A 15,000-nucleotide genomic window follows, 5' to 3' on the forward strand; every position below is an offset into this window, starting at 1 on the left:
GAAGAAGAAGAAGAAGAAGAAGGAGGAGGTTGACTTCAGGGTGGAGGACAATCTGTGTGTGTGTGTGTGCAGTCACAGTCGTCTGCTGACTCAGCAGAAGGTCAAACACTGAGCAGGTAAACGCTGCGCGCACACGCACACACACAGTTACACCGGTCACCTCGTAATAACAGGTGCTCTCTCTCTCTCTCTCTCTCTCTCTCTCTCTCTCTCTCTCTCTCTCTCTCTCTCTCTCTCTCTCTCTCTCTCTCTCTCTCTCTCTCTCTCTCTCTCTCTCTCTCTCTCTCTCTCACACACACACACACCTTGTTCCTGTAAGTCATAAAACACTCCTCCTCTTCTTCCTCCTCCTCTGCGACCTCTTCTTGCTCCTCCTCTTCCTCCTCTTCCTCCTTCCTTGTTACATCATCATCATCATCCTCTTCTTCTTTCAGATCTGTCCGTTCTTCATCGTTCTCTCCGTCCTCAGACTGTCGCACAGCTCTCTCTCTCTCTCTCTCTCTCTCTCTCTCTCTCTCTCTCTCTCATATCACTCCTCTTCCTCCTCTCTGAGTCTCCTCCCCCTCAGGCTTCTTTCTCTCTCTCTCTCTCTCTCTCTCTCTCTCTCTCTCTCTCTCTCTCTCTCCGTCTCCTCGTCCTCGCTCAGCTTCACTCTCAACTGTCCTCGTGTCCTCATGTCCTCATGTCCTCATGTCCTTGTGTCTTCTTAAATCACGACACGATATTATCACGATATTTAAGTCACGATATTATCACGATATTTAAGCCACAACACGATAATATCAGGATATTTAAGTCACGATACGATTTTATAACGATTTTTGGGTTAAGACACGATATTATCACGATATTTAAGTTACGATATTATCATGATATTTGGGTTAAGACACGATACTATCACGATATTTAAGTCACGATTTTATCACGATATTTAAGCCACAACGTGATATTATCATGATATTTAAGTTAAGACACGATTTTATCACGATATTTAAGTCACGATATTATCACGATATTTAAGTCATGATATTATCACGATATTTAAGTCACGATATTATCACGATATTTAAGTCACGATAATATCATGATACTTAAGTCACGATACAATTTTATCACGATATTTAAGTTACGACACGATATTATCACGATATTTAAAGGTGAAGTAAGTAGTTTATAGTGCCATCTAGAGGAGAGGCTGAAATTTACAACAACGAGCTGCTCCTCTGCTCACCCCCTCCCTTCCCTGAGCTAAGGTATCCTCAGCAGGTCAAATGTCGTCCTCGTCGTCTTTCTCCGTGTCAGCAGATGAGGTTCTAGTATTTATTCAGATGAGGTTCTAGTATTTATTCAGATGTATAAGTGTGTAAAACACGTGTGTTCCTTCATTCTAAAGTAAACAGATCCTCTCGCAGCCTCTTCTCTCTCCAGAAGACCAGGACGTTTCCACTCTGTTTATACCTCTGACTTCCTGTTCCGTCAGTGGAGGCGGGGCTTCTGCTACAAGTAAAGAGACGCTCGATTTGTTCTCTCGCGTTTGTCCTTACAGGCTCCTGTAGAAACATGGCGTCTCTCTGCTAACAGTGGCTATGCAACAATATTTTACATGACTTTTTGAAACACTACGAAAATGAAACAAAAACTATTATACAGCGACTAGACAATGCAGGAGCACATAATATGTATAAAAAAGTGGATTTTGGGTCATATAAACCCATAAATAGTGTCCCTTTAAGCCATGATATTATCACGATATTTAAGCCACGACATATTTAAAAAGGTGATTTTTTAAACAAGTATAAAGTATTTTTTATAAGTATAAAAATAAACTTGAATAAAGTAAAACAGGAGACTTTGACATCTGTGAGTTCAACCCTGACGTCAACAAATCAAGTAAAAATAGACTTGCATACAAAACACTAATGTTGCCCCCTGTTGGCCACTGGAGGTACTACAGGTGTCAGACACTGGCGCATTGACCCAGAGACCACGCCCATTTTTATGTAAATAAAAAGTATTTAATAAAGATAAAGACTGAGTGGCAAAGTCATCGTAAATGCCAACGTGATAACATTTGATATGTCAACGTTCCTGATGATAATCTCAAGGATTAACACACCTGCACGCTGTGTGTGTGTGTGCGTGTGCGTGTGTGGATTCACACAATAACAGCTCACCTCTCCCTTCATGTCAATAAGCAGGTTGTGTTTAATTCGCCTCGTTCGCACGCAGTCACACACACACACACACACACACACCCACACACACACACACACACACACACACACACACACACACACACACACACACACACACACACACACACACCCTGCATGTCAATAATCAGGCGTTTAATGAGCAGATGATCGTTGACACAGAGACAGAACGTCCTCACGTTATCATCAGAGCTGTTACCTCCATTATGACCATTATTATCATTATTGCTATTATTATTATTTGAATTTCAAATTGTGATAAATTGAGATTATTCTGTGGTTAAAAGAAAAAAAAAACTATGACAAATTGAATAAAAATATAGACTTGTCTTTACTTTAGTTGCCTCCACTCTGAGGTACATGTATAATCCCAGAGGATTTAAACTGCGCTAATTCCATCTAAACCTTGTATCTGCATCTCAGGAATCTTCTTATTTACTTTAACGGGAGCAGAGATTTAGCAACTTCATGCTCTCTCACTTCCTGTCGCTCTTTCTTTTCTACACAGATGTAAAAACGCTGAAAATAGATTTAGGAAGAGACACAGGAAGAGACACAGGAAGTGACACAGGAAGTGACAGGAAGAGACAAGAAGAGACACAGGAAGAGACAGGAAGTGACACAGGAAGAGACACAGGAAGTGACACAGGAAGAGACACAGGAAGAGATACGGAAGAGACACAGGAAGAGACACAGGAAGTGACAGGAAGTGACACAGGAAGAGATACAGGAAGAGATACAGGAAGAGACACAGGAAGTGACACAGGAAGAGACACAGGAAGAGATAGGAAGTGACAGGAAGTGACACAGGAAGAGATACAGTAAGAGACACAGGAAGAGACACAGGAAGTGACAGGAAGTGACACAGGAAGAGATACAGGAAGAGACAGGAAGTGACACAGGAAGAGACAGGAAGAGACACAGGAAGTGACACAGGAAGAGACACAGGAAGAGATAGGAAGTGACAGGAAGTGACACAGGAAGAGATACAGGAAGAGACACAGGAAGAGACACAGGAAGTGACAGGAAGTGACACAGGAAGAGATACAGGAAGAGACACAGGAAGAGACACAGGAAGAGATACAGGAAGAGATACAGGAAGTGACAGGAAGTGACACAGGAAGAGACACAGGACCACTGCAGGTTAAATTTAGCTTTTGAACAGACACGGCGTGAAAAGAAGAAAGAGACGAGAAAAAGATCTGAGATGAGATCAGAAACAGCACTGAGGAGAAAGGAGAGGAGGAAGGGAGGAGGAGAGGAGGGAGGGAGGAGGAGAGATGAGAGAGGAGAGAGGAGGAGAGTAGAAGAAGTGATGCAGCATTCATCCTCTCTGTGAGTGTTGGCCCAGTTATGAACAGATGAAGCACAGAGAAAAAAGGAGTGGAGGAGGAAGAGGAGGAGGGTGAAGTGCAGCAGCAAAGAGATTACATCATCATGTTGCTCTATTAAAGGACTGAGACGTGATCTGAGAGCTGAGCAGCTAACAATGAGTCAGCAACACACACACACACACACACTCTAACATGTCTAAGTGCACCTTCTCATGACTTTAATAACAGAGTAGAATCTATTGTGAGTTTTTAGAGTCACCGCCCTAACACACACACATACACACACACACACACACACACACACACACACACACACAGTCATCTTCACACTGAAATCAACAACAGTCAAATAACAACATTACAAACATCTTTGAGCTGATGTTAGCGGCTAATCTCTTGCTTTTAGCGGCTAATCTCTTGCTGCTGTTGTTATTTTTTGCTGAGTCATCGTCGATTCAGGACAAAAACTAAATCAAGTGTTTGCTTCTGTTTTATTTCACTTTGGTACTAAAACGCTGTTGCGTTAGCATTGCTGCGTGTGTAGCATTATTAGCCATTGTAGGTAAAGGGATTAGTGAGATTAATGGGATTATTTCAAACTCCGGAGCGCAGAGTTTCTTAACGCAACACAAACAGACAGAGGGAAACTGTGGTGATGTTAGCATGACGCTAATGTCAACATGCATGTGTGTATTGGATTATTAGAGTCATTAGAGTGTTAGCTTTGTTTTGGATTAGCGTTAGCTTGGTTTTGGATAAAGTAAACGTGTAGATGTCACGCTCACTGACCGTTGTTAGCAAGACAACGAAAGGGAAAAAGACATCGCAAATAAAGGAGCAGTTCAGATTTTTTGAGGTACTTAATAAATTATAAACTTATAATAAACTGCATTTACGCTTGAGGAGAAATAAGTGTTTTTCTACAGCTGCTGCTGATTCAATCAGTGGTTTTTCAGCTTCTTAAATGTGAAGATTCTCTGTGGTTTTTTGCTCCTGAAACCATGAAAAAACACCTGTTTTAATACGTGTGTTTTTGGAGGTATCACACACACAAACACACACACACACACACACACACACACACACACACACACACACACACACACACACACACACACACACACACACACACACACACACACACACACACACACACACACACACACACACACACACACACACACACACACACACACAAACTGGTGTCCTGAGGAAGTGTTGGACAGTAATTACTCATTGAATGCTCAACTATTTCTAGAATCTTTTCATTTTAACAAACATTTAAGAAACAACCGTCCAATTTTTTTTTCAGACCAAAAATAACTCAATTAATCAAGAAAATGATCGACAGATTCATCGATCAGGAAAATTAGCGTCTAAATAATAATAAGTTCTGAAGCTGATGAAATAAAACAACTTAAACAAATAAAACTGTGCTCAGAATCTGTCTAATGATAAAATGCAGGAACTCTTGTCGTGATTTTGACCAAATGAATAATTAGCAACAATTGGCTCATTTATAAAGAAATAATCAGTAAAATGTCAAATAAGATGAAAAATATGATGAAGACGATTCATCGACTTTCGAGGAAAAACGAGGTTTCATGTTGCAACCAGGAGTGTGTGTGTGTGTGTGTGTGTGTGTGTGTGTGTGTGTGTGTGTGTGTGTGTGTGTGTGTGTGTGTACCCAGAGATCCAGTCCTGTGCAGACTTAGTAAAGCTCTGTCTCGGTCCAGACCTCCTCCTCCTCCTCCTCCTCCTCCTCCTCCTGGTTCTCTCCTCAGTGCAGTACGACCCAGATGACCGGCGTACTGACGCAGGAAGGAGGGGGCGCTGTGGGAGGCAGGAGGGTGGGAGGAGCTCAGCGCCGTGGGCTCTGAGTCATGTGACCAAAACCAGGAGAAATTTAAAAGAGAGGAAGGATGGAAAAAAGAGAGAGAGACGAAACAAGGTCACATTTACACCAGAAACAAGAGAGAGAAAACAGACAGTGAAAGACACAGTTGTGTTTGTTTTAATAATATACACATATATATATATATATATATATATATATATATATATATATATATATATATATATATATATATATATATATATATATATGTGTATATATGTGTATATATACACACATATATACACACATATATACATGTTGTAGAGTGTTGACATGATCAAGACTGAATCAGAAAAACAGAAACACACAAAACAACAAGAAGAAAGAGAAAAAGAAAGAAGAAGAAATAAGAGCTTTGAGGAGAGAAAGTTTCTCTGGGTCAAAGTTAAGCTCATGAGCAAACAAAAGAGAAACTTTAATCCCTGAAGAACCACGTGGGAAACATTCAGGACTAAAAAAAAGCTGTCACGCAAACACTGAAGCAACGCTGTCCTCATCTTTATCAAAGCAAGTGAAGATGTCCTGAGTCAGGACGACAGAGAACATGTGACCAGGTCATCAAAGATCCTGAGGACCAGGTCACCAAAGATCCTGAGGACCAGGTCGCCAAAGATCCTGAGGACCACCAAAGATCCTGAGGACCAGGTCGCCAAAGATCCTGAGGACCACCAAAGATCCTGAGGACCAGGTCGCCAAAGATCCTGAGGACCACCAAAGATCCTGAGGACCAGGTCACCAAAGATCCTGAGGACCAGGTCGTCAAAGATCCTGAGGACCACCAAAGATCCTGAGGACCAGGTCGCCAAAGATCCTGAGGACCACCAAAGATCCTGAGGACCAGGTCACCAAAGATCCTGAGGACCAGGTCGTCAAAGATCCTGAGGACCAGGTCGTCAAAGATCCTGAGGACCAGGTCGTCAAAGATCCTGAGGACCAGGTCGTCAAAGATCCTGAGGACCAGGTCGCCAAAGATCCTGAGGACCAGGTCACCAAAGATCCTGAGGACCAGGACCAGGTCACCAAAGATCCTGAGGACAAGGTCGTCAAAGATCCTGAGGACCAGGTCATCAAAGATCCTGAGGACCAGGGGCCTCATTTATAAAACTGTGCGTAGGACCGACGTCAAAATCGGCGTACGCACGAAGCACAGAAAGTGCTTACGCACAAAAATATCCTGATTTATAAAACAGTGCGCACGCACGTCCTACGCTGATTTCCCTTTATAAATCACAATCCACTCTAAATGTGGCGCACCTGTTTGCGGGTCATACCACGCCCATATTTGCCGATAAATATTCAGAGAAACGCCCCTCATGAATATTGATTCATGACTGAAATCATGCAGAAATCGGAGAGAAAGGCCAAATAACGTAATTTCACGAGGTGGAAGTACTTGTCGGGGAGGTGGAGAAGAGGAAGGCTTTATTGTTTGGTGTTCTAGAGTGGCAGCATGTGGCGGATAATGTCAATGCTGTTTCATCAGAAGGTCGGAGTGTGACCGAGGTGAAAAAAAAAGTGATCAGACATTAAAGTAGACGCAAAAAAGCGCCTGGAGTCACACAGACAGAGCGTCTGTACCACGGGCGAGGAACAGGCCAACCGGAGCTCACTCCGCTGGATGAAAAACTGGTGGGGATCATCGGGGAATCCCTCCTGAGTGGAGAGGTGACGGAGGTTTAGGGGGACACCCATGCAGGTGTCGCGCCAATGTAGGTATCCCCGACAGAAAGTGTTGCCGCGGAGGCGGAGAAACAGTGGTGCGCTTGCTTCACCCAAGTAAATTAAAACAATTGCATTGTTTAAGGATGTATTTTATGTATACTTCACATACTACTCTATAACATCTGGCGCAGGTTTGGGGGGGAACACATTATTTCAGACTGTTTACCTGTCTGCCATAATTTGTATCCCCCATATTTTCGGCTAGAATAGAAGAAAGCTTTTCATAATACCAGAGGTTATAGAGTAGTATGTGAAGTATACATAAAATAAATCATTAAACAATGCAATTTTTAGTTTTACTTTACTTGGTACCTTGATACCTACATTGGCACAACACCTGTCGCCAGAAACCCGAGTGTTGTGAGCACTTGGAGCTGGACTGGCACGGCGTGGTTTCTGCGGGTGATCCTCTCTAAGGATGAGCCCAATGCTGCGCACAGATCCAAGAGGAAGCTCGTGGGAGTCAGAAACGACTCATCAGCCACTCATCACTGTTGGTCAGTGGATCTAGCTCGTCTCGGAAGTTCCGCTCCCTCCGTATCCTTCTGTTTGCCACATCCTCTAACAGTGCCAAAGCATTGTGAGCCATGACGCATTGTGAGTACCTGCCTTTATATACCCATCGATTAGGTATCTGCTACACGTGTGAGAATTACTCTGATATCAGTGTAAACATAATTTGCCCTACTGTTGTCTTACTATTGTCCTAAATCATGTTTCCCGTGTGCACTCCAGGGAGTTTGTTTGTTTGTTCGTTGTAGAAATGTAGTTGTTTTTATCCATTTCTTGCAAATAAACTGTTCATATATGAGAGGTAATATAACTTATAATTTATTTTACACGATCAGTTTCACACATTTCTCCCGTTTCTTTCTTCTGCCATCAGTGGCGCAGTTTCGCTTTACCCCAGGTATGTGCGTACGCATGGGTCAGAGTTGGCGTGGAGGACCACACATTTTCCCGTCAAGTTCTCTTTTTATAAATCCCATGGTTTGCGTAGAGAGTGGCGTACGCCTTCTTTTGTGCGTACGCAACGTTTATAAATGAGGCCCCAGGTCATCAAAGATCCTGAGGACCAGGTCGCCAAAGATCCTGAGGACCAGGTCGTCAAAGATCCTGAGGACCAGGTCGTCAAAGATCCTGAGGACCAGGTCATCAAAGACAACAATAACAGACTTAAATAACTATTGTCCTCGTTTTTAGAGACAACTGCAGGAATGTTTCACTCTGACGTAACAATAACACAAAGTCAACACGACGTCTTTTATCTCGTAAACTTAGAGGTCGACCACGAACACGAGAGTCATCTTTGTACGACTTTGACGACTCACAGAGTACACACTCCAAATATAAGTACACACTCCAAATATAAGTACTAACATGATTTAGCAGAATATTTCCCCTTTAAATATGGTGATCACATGGTCTGGTGATAATGAAGGTGTAAATAAAGCATGGACATGTTTGTGTCCACATGTGTCCTCATGTGTCCACATGTGTCCACATGTGTCCTCATGTGTCCACATGTGTCCTCATGTGTCCTCATGTGTCCACATGTGTCCTCATGTGTTCTCATGTGTCCACATGTGTCCTCATGTGTCCTCATGTGTCCTCATGTGTTCTCATGTGTCCTCATGTATCCTCATGTGTCCTCATGTGTCCTCATGTGTTCTCATGTGTCCACATGTGTCCTCATGTGTCCTCATGTGTTCTCATGTGTCCTCATGTATCCTCATGTGTCCTCATGTGTCCTCATGTGTCCACATGTGTTCTCATGTGTTCTCATGTGTCCACATGTGTCCTCATGTGTCCTCATGTGTCCTCATGTGTCCACATGTGTCCTCATGTGTCCTCATGTGTCCTCATGTGTTCTCATGTGTCCACATGTGTCCTCATGTGTCCGCATGTGTCCGCATGTGTTCGCATGTGTCCTCATGTGTCCTCATGTGTCCTCATGTGTCCGCATGTGTTCGCATGTGTCCTCATGTGTCCTCATGTGTCCGCATGTGTCCTCATGTGTCCTCATGTGTTCTCATGTGTCCTCATGTGTCCTCATGCGTCATGTGTCCTCATGTGTCCACATGTGTTCTCATGTGTCCTCATGCGTCCTCATGTCTCACCGTTGTCTCTGGTGGTCGTGGACTCGTCCAGCGTGATCTGTTCGGCCAGTTCAGAGAGAGAGTCGTCCACAGGTCGAGCGCTTCGCAGAGACATGGACAGACGACGCTTTATTATCTTCATCCTGTCCATCGTCTCAACGGCGCCACCAGCAGGCTGAGGGAGGACAGGGAGGACAGGGAGGACAGAGAGGACAGAGAGGACAGAGAGGACAGAGAGGACAGAGAGGACAGGGGTTTAAAATCAAACACTTCACAGAAAAATAAATGATCAATAAAGTTCAGCTTTTGGAGTTATCTTAAGATAACAGAGGCAGCAGTGACACAGAGTGACCACAGGAGGCAGCGGTGATGCAGAGTGACCACACGAGGCAGCGGTGACACAGAGTGACCACACGAGGCAGCAGTGACACAGAGTGACCACAGGAGGCAGCAGTGACGCAGAGTGACCACACGAGGCAGCAGTGACACAGAGTGACCACAGGAGGCAGCAGTGAAGCAGAGTGACCACACGAGGCAGCAGTGACACAGAGTGACCACACGAGGCAGCAGTGACACAGAGTGACCACACGAGGCAGCAGAGGATCAACAGCTCCTGTGAACTCATGTGTACTGTGATGTTAAAATCACTGGTTTTCTCTGTGGACTTTGGTGCAGGAGAGTGAGTGAAACAAATTTCATTCAGAAACATTGACCATGTTGTTGAGATAAAGTAGTCGTCGTATAAAGACTTTTGTTATTATATTATATTTATAACAGAAACTTATGTAACTCTTATTTCTGTTGTATTTACCACAGAATATCAGCTGTACACAGTTAGTACTAGTACACCATAGAGTCAGTACTACTAACAAATACACTTTGGAACAAACGACTTATCCTGTAATTCACTGCAGTACTTCACTGTATTTATATGTACATGGAGGAGACGTGTGTGTGTGTGTGTGTGTGTTAAAATAACGTTGTGTGTCCACTTTCTTTTCTGGCCTGGAGGTAAAGGCAGAGTATTTCTGTATGTCACACACACACACACACACACACACACACAGCAGTGTGTTCTTTGTGTAACTCTAACAAAGACCTTTCATTCTTCTTTCAGGCTGATTAGAGACAGTCATCGCTCTGAGGGAATTCTACCCCAGAATTCTTTGCTTTAATTCACAACAACAACAACAACAACGTTTAAATATAAGACTTTTTCATCGTCTCTGCTCAGACGTTGACAAAGTTTACGTCACAAACAGAGACTTTGATTCTAAAGTCAGATAAAGTTCGAGAAGCCTGTGGAGAAGCCCCTCCCCCCTCATTTACATGTTCTCATGGACTTTACTGTGGAGAAGCCCCTCCCCCCTCATTTACATGTTCTCATGGACTTTAATGTGGAGAAGCCCCTCCCCCCTCATTTACATGTTCTCATGGACTTTAATGTGGAGAAGCCCCTCCCCCCTCATTTACATGTTCTCATGGACTTTACTGTGGAGAAGCCCCTCCCCCCTCATTTACATGTTCTCAAACATGTCCATCACAGAGACACAAACAAGTCCATCACAGAGACAAACATGTCCATCACAGGGACACAAACATGTCCATCACAGAGACACAAACATGTCCATCACAGAGACAGAAAGACAAACATGTCCATCACAGAGACAGATAGACAAACATGTCCATCACAGAGACACAAACATGTCCATCACAGAGACAGATAGACAAACATGTCCATCACAGAGACACAAACATGTCCATCACAGAGACAGATAGACAAACATGTCCATCACAGAGACACAAACATGTCCATCACAGAGACAGATAGACAAACATGTCCATCACAGAGACACAAACATGTCCATCACAGAGACAGATAGACAAACATGTCCATCACAGATAGACAAACATATCCATCAGAGAGACAGATAGACAAACATGTCCATCACAGAGACACAAACATGTCCATCACAGAGACACAAACATGTCCATCACAGAGACAAACATGTCCATCACAGAGACACAAACATGTCCATCACAGAGACAAACATGTCCATCAAAGAGACAAACATGTCCATCACAGAGACAAACATGTCCATCACAGAGACACAAACATGTCCATCACAGAGACAGATAGACAAACATGTCCATCACAGAGACACAAACATGTCCATCACAGAGACAAACATGTCCATCAAAGAGACAAACATGTCCATCACAGAGACAGACATGTCCATCACAGAGACATCTTATGTTCTTCCAGGTCAAAAACCTCACAACAACAACAACAACAGTGACATTGCTGCCTTTACACACCTGAACCTTTAGGTGGCAGAAGAGCAACAATCAACTTTAAACAACAACAAAATTAGAACAAAACATTTGCTCCGACAGCAGGTCGAGTCACAACTGGATAAACGTATAAATATATAAACATATGAATGTAGAAATATATGTATAAATACATAAACGTATAACTATATTCATAAATATGTTAATGTATGAATGTATAAATATATTAACGTATAAATATATAAATGTATGTTGTTGGGCCCCCGTCTGTTTATCCTCCAGGCCCCCAAACTGTGTTGAAGCACCCCTGTCCTGAGCAAACACACGTGCACATAAACACGGAAAAATATATAAAAATATAATATAAGACGACATAAATATAGTAAAAAAACAGCAGTAACTCAAGGTTACGGAGAACATGGAGAACATGGAGAACATTGAGAACACGGAGAACCCGGAGAACAGCAGTACCAGCGGGACAAAGCTCCTCACAACAGCCCGGACCTGTGAGCTCGTCTGCGGGCAGGGAGCGGCCTGTGAGCCGGTAGAGGAGGACCGACGTCCCGGGACCGTGAGACTCCTCCACGGCCTTTTGTCCTCTCCGGTCACTTTGTCTCCCCGTGTTTTCCTGACGCTTCTACCCGGGGAGGAGGTGACCGCAGCGGGGGAACTTTCCTCGCGCTCGGCCCGGGACGGTTCAGGACGGAACTCAGTGTGAACAGAACCGGGATCGATCCGGTTTGCTTTAATGTGCACGAGGACATGGACCCGGAATAAGAGCGAATATAATCCAGTGACCTGCGCGAGGCTCGGGATTCCGCAGAGTGAGTTGCGGAATCACCTGCGCACGAGACACAAGGCGGCGTAAATCAAAGAGTTTTTAAAAGAGTGCGGCGGTGACGTCAGCTGTTGTTGACAAAGTGGACATTAAACAAACAAACAAACTGACCTGCTGAGATTATCATCCACGATAATCCACGATAATCTACGCTCCTCTGCTGCTGATGTTACCGCTGATGTTTGACTGCGACAACTTCCTCTGTTTCTCTGTCACGTGCGTCAATGACGTAGCGTCACGGTGTCTCCGCTGTGTGTGTGTGTGTGTGTGTGTGTGTGTGTGTGTGTGTGTGTGTGTGTGTGTGTGTGTGTGTGTGTGGTCCTGGTTTTAGGGTTAGTATAGGGTTTATGTTAAGTTTGAGGACCTTAGTTAAGTTAAGTTAAGTTGAACCACTATGACGTGTCACTCTGATGATGATGATGATGATGATGATGATGAAGATGATGAAAATGATGAAAATGTTGATGAAGAAAATGATGATGAAGATGAAGATGATGATGATGATGTTGATGTTGATGTTGATGTTGATGATGATGAAGATGATGGTGATGGTGATGAAGATGATGGTGATGATGATGATGGTGATGAAGATGATGATGATGATGAAAATGATGATGATGATGATGGTGATGGTGATGAAGATGATGGTGATGATGATGATGGTGATGAAGATGATGATGATGATGTTGAAGATGATGATGATGATGATGATGATGAAGATGATGATGATGAAAATGATGATGATGAAAATGATGATGAAGATGATGATGATGATGATGATGATGATGATGATGATGGTGATGAAAATGATGATGATGTTGATGAAGATGATGATGATGAAGATGCTGATGATGATGATGAAAATGATGATGATGATGATGTTGATGAAGATGATGATGATGAAGATGCTGATGATGATGATGAAAATGATGATGATGATGATGATGGTGATGAAGGTGATGAAGATGATGTGTGAAAATCACAGATGACTCAGCATAAAACACAGTGTTGCTGAATACATGTTGTGTTGTATCGCCCCCCTGTGGTCACTTTTAAGAACTGCAGCTTCATTCAAACTCAATGACAGGGGGAAAAAATCTCTAATCTGTGTTTCTGTAAATTATAATAAAAATAAAGAAAAATAATATACACACACATACACACATACATACATGTTCTTATTTTAAACCAAACCAAGAAATAAACTGAATTTCTGAAGGAAAACAATAAAAAAAAGAATTATTTTTTACTATTAATTTATTTCCATTTAAATAAAAGAAGAAGAAGCTGGAATTGAAATAAACAACATCCAATAATAAAAATTGTTGTTGTTTTATACATATGTACATATATATATTTATAAATATATATATATATATGTACATATATACACACATATTTTTTTGGGAGGATTCACTCACTCCGCAGTACCAGCAGTCGCCTGCAGAGGGAGACAGAGTACAGATGGTGAGTGTGGATCAGGAACACACCTGAAACACACGCGCACACGCACACACACACACACACACACACACACACACACACACACACACACACACACACACTAAATCTCCAATGAAATTTGGTTTGAAGTGAATTTTAACAAAATATTACTGCAAATATATTTAAATCCAGTGAATGTTATTATTATTATTATTATTATATTATGGGATGGAGTGATGTCTAATGGAGGAGGAGGTGAAGAGAGCTTTAATCTCTCTCTCTCTCTCTCTGAGCAGAGGTTTAAACAGCAGACGTTTAAAAGTGAATTTAACCTCACTGTGTTGTTGTTGTTGTTGTTGTTGTTGTCGTCGTCGTTGTCGTTGTCGTTGTCGTCGTCGTCATCGTCATCGTCATCGTCGTTGTTGTCGTCATGCTTTGTCCAGAACAGCTCTGCTGCGCCTCCTGCTGTTCAGGGTCAACTAGAGGTGAGCAGATGGAACTAACTAACTGACTCACTAACCACTAACTAACTAACTAACCCAGTAACTCACTGACTCACCATCATGGACGTGGTGAACATCAGCAGAGACTAAACCTCGTCCTCCAGAGTAAAGAGTGAAGGTAAGAGACTTTAATCCCATGATGACGATGAGTTTTTCATTTAAATCTCAGATTATGAATGTTTGTTTTCACACATTCTCAAACGTCTTATTAAAATAGTTGATTTATTGATGAAGTTTAGCTGTATGAGCTAAAAACACACAACCTAATCTGTAATCTAGTGTAATGTAATCTAATGTAATCTAATCTAATCTAATCTAATCCAATGTAATCTAATGTAATCTAAGGCATCTTGAGTCTCTGATATCTACGTCACATGAGAGACTTTTGAACAGAGTTTGTTTTACACAAATCTGAGGAGATGATAAATGTTTGTCCTGTTGTTGTGTATTTATTTTGTGTGTGTGTGTGTGTGTGTGTGTGTGTGTGTGTGTGTGTGTGACCTCAGATTAGAGTCACAGATGTTCACATTTCCTCCAGATTTGGCAGGAAAAAAGGTTTTAAAGTAAATAAATAAATAAATCATATTTCTGTAAATGAGACTGGATTAACGTAGATTAACGAGCGGCTCGTGTTTTATCACCGTGACACAAAGGTC

The 15,000-nt window shown here is 42.5% G+C and overlaps 1 protein-coding gene across 1 annotated transcript in view; it reads right to left on the reverse strand.

Moving 5' to 3' along the window:
- Positions 1 to 12,600, reverse strand: part of LOC310931570 (cyclin-dependent kinase 17-like) — a 26,708-nt gene extending 14,108 nt beyond the window's left edge. Inside the window, exons 1-3 of the mRNA XM_083894757.1 lie at positions 12,510 to 12,600; positions 9,287 to 9,440; positions 5,235 to 5,423 (exon numbers count right to left, since the gene is read on the reverse strand). Coding sequence (XP_083750883.1) covers positions 5,235 to 5,423; positions 9,287 to 9,416 — 319 coding nt within the window. The 5' untranslated portion in view covers positions 9,417 to 9,440; positions 12,510 to 12,600. The remainder of the gene's footprint in view (positions 1 to 5,234; positions 5,424 to 9,286; positions 9,441 to 12,509) is intronic.
- Between the last annotated feature and the right edge of the window lie 2,400 nt (positions 12,601 to 15,000).

This window comes from Microchirus variegatus, assembly GCF_963457635.1.
Source record: "Microchirus variegatus genome assembly, chromosome: 9".
NCBI lineage: Eukaryota > Metazoa > Chordata > Actinopteri > Pleuronectiformes > Soleidae > Microchirus > Microchirus variegatus.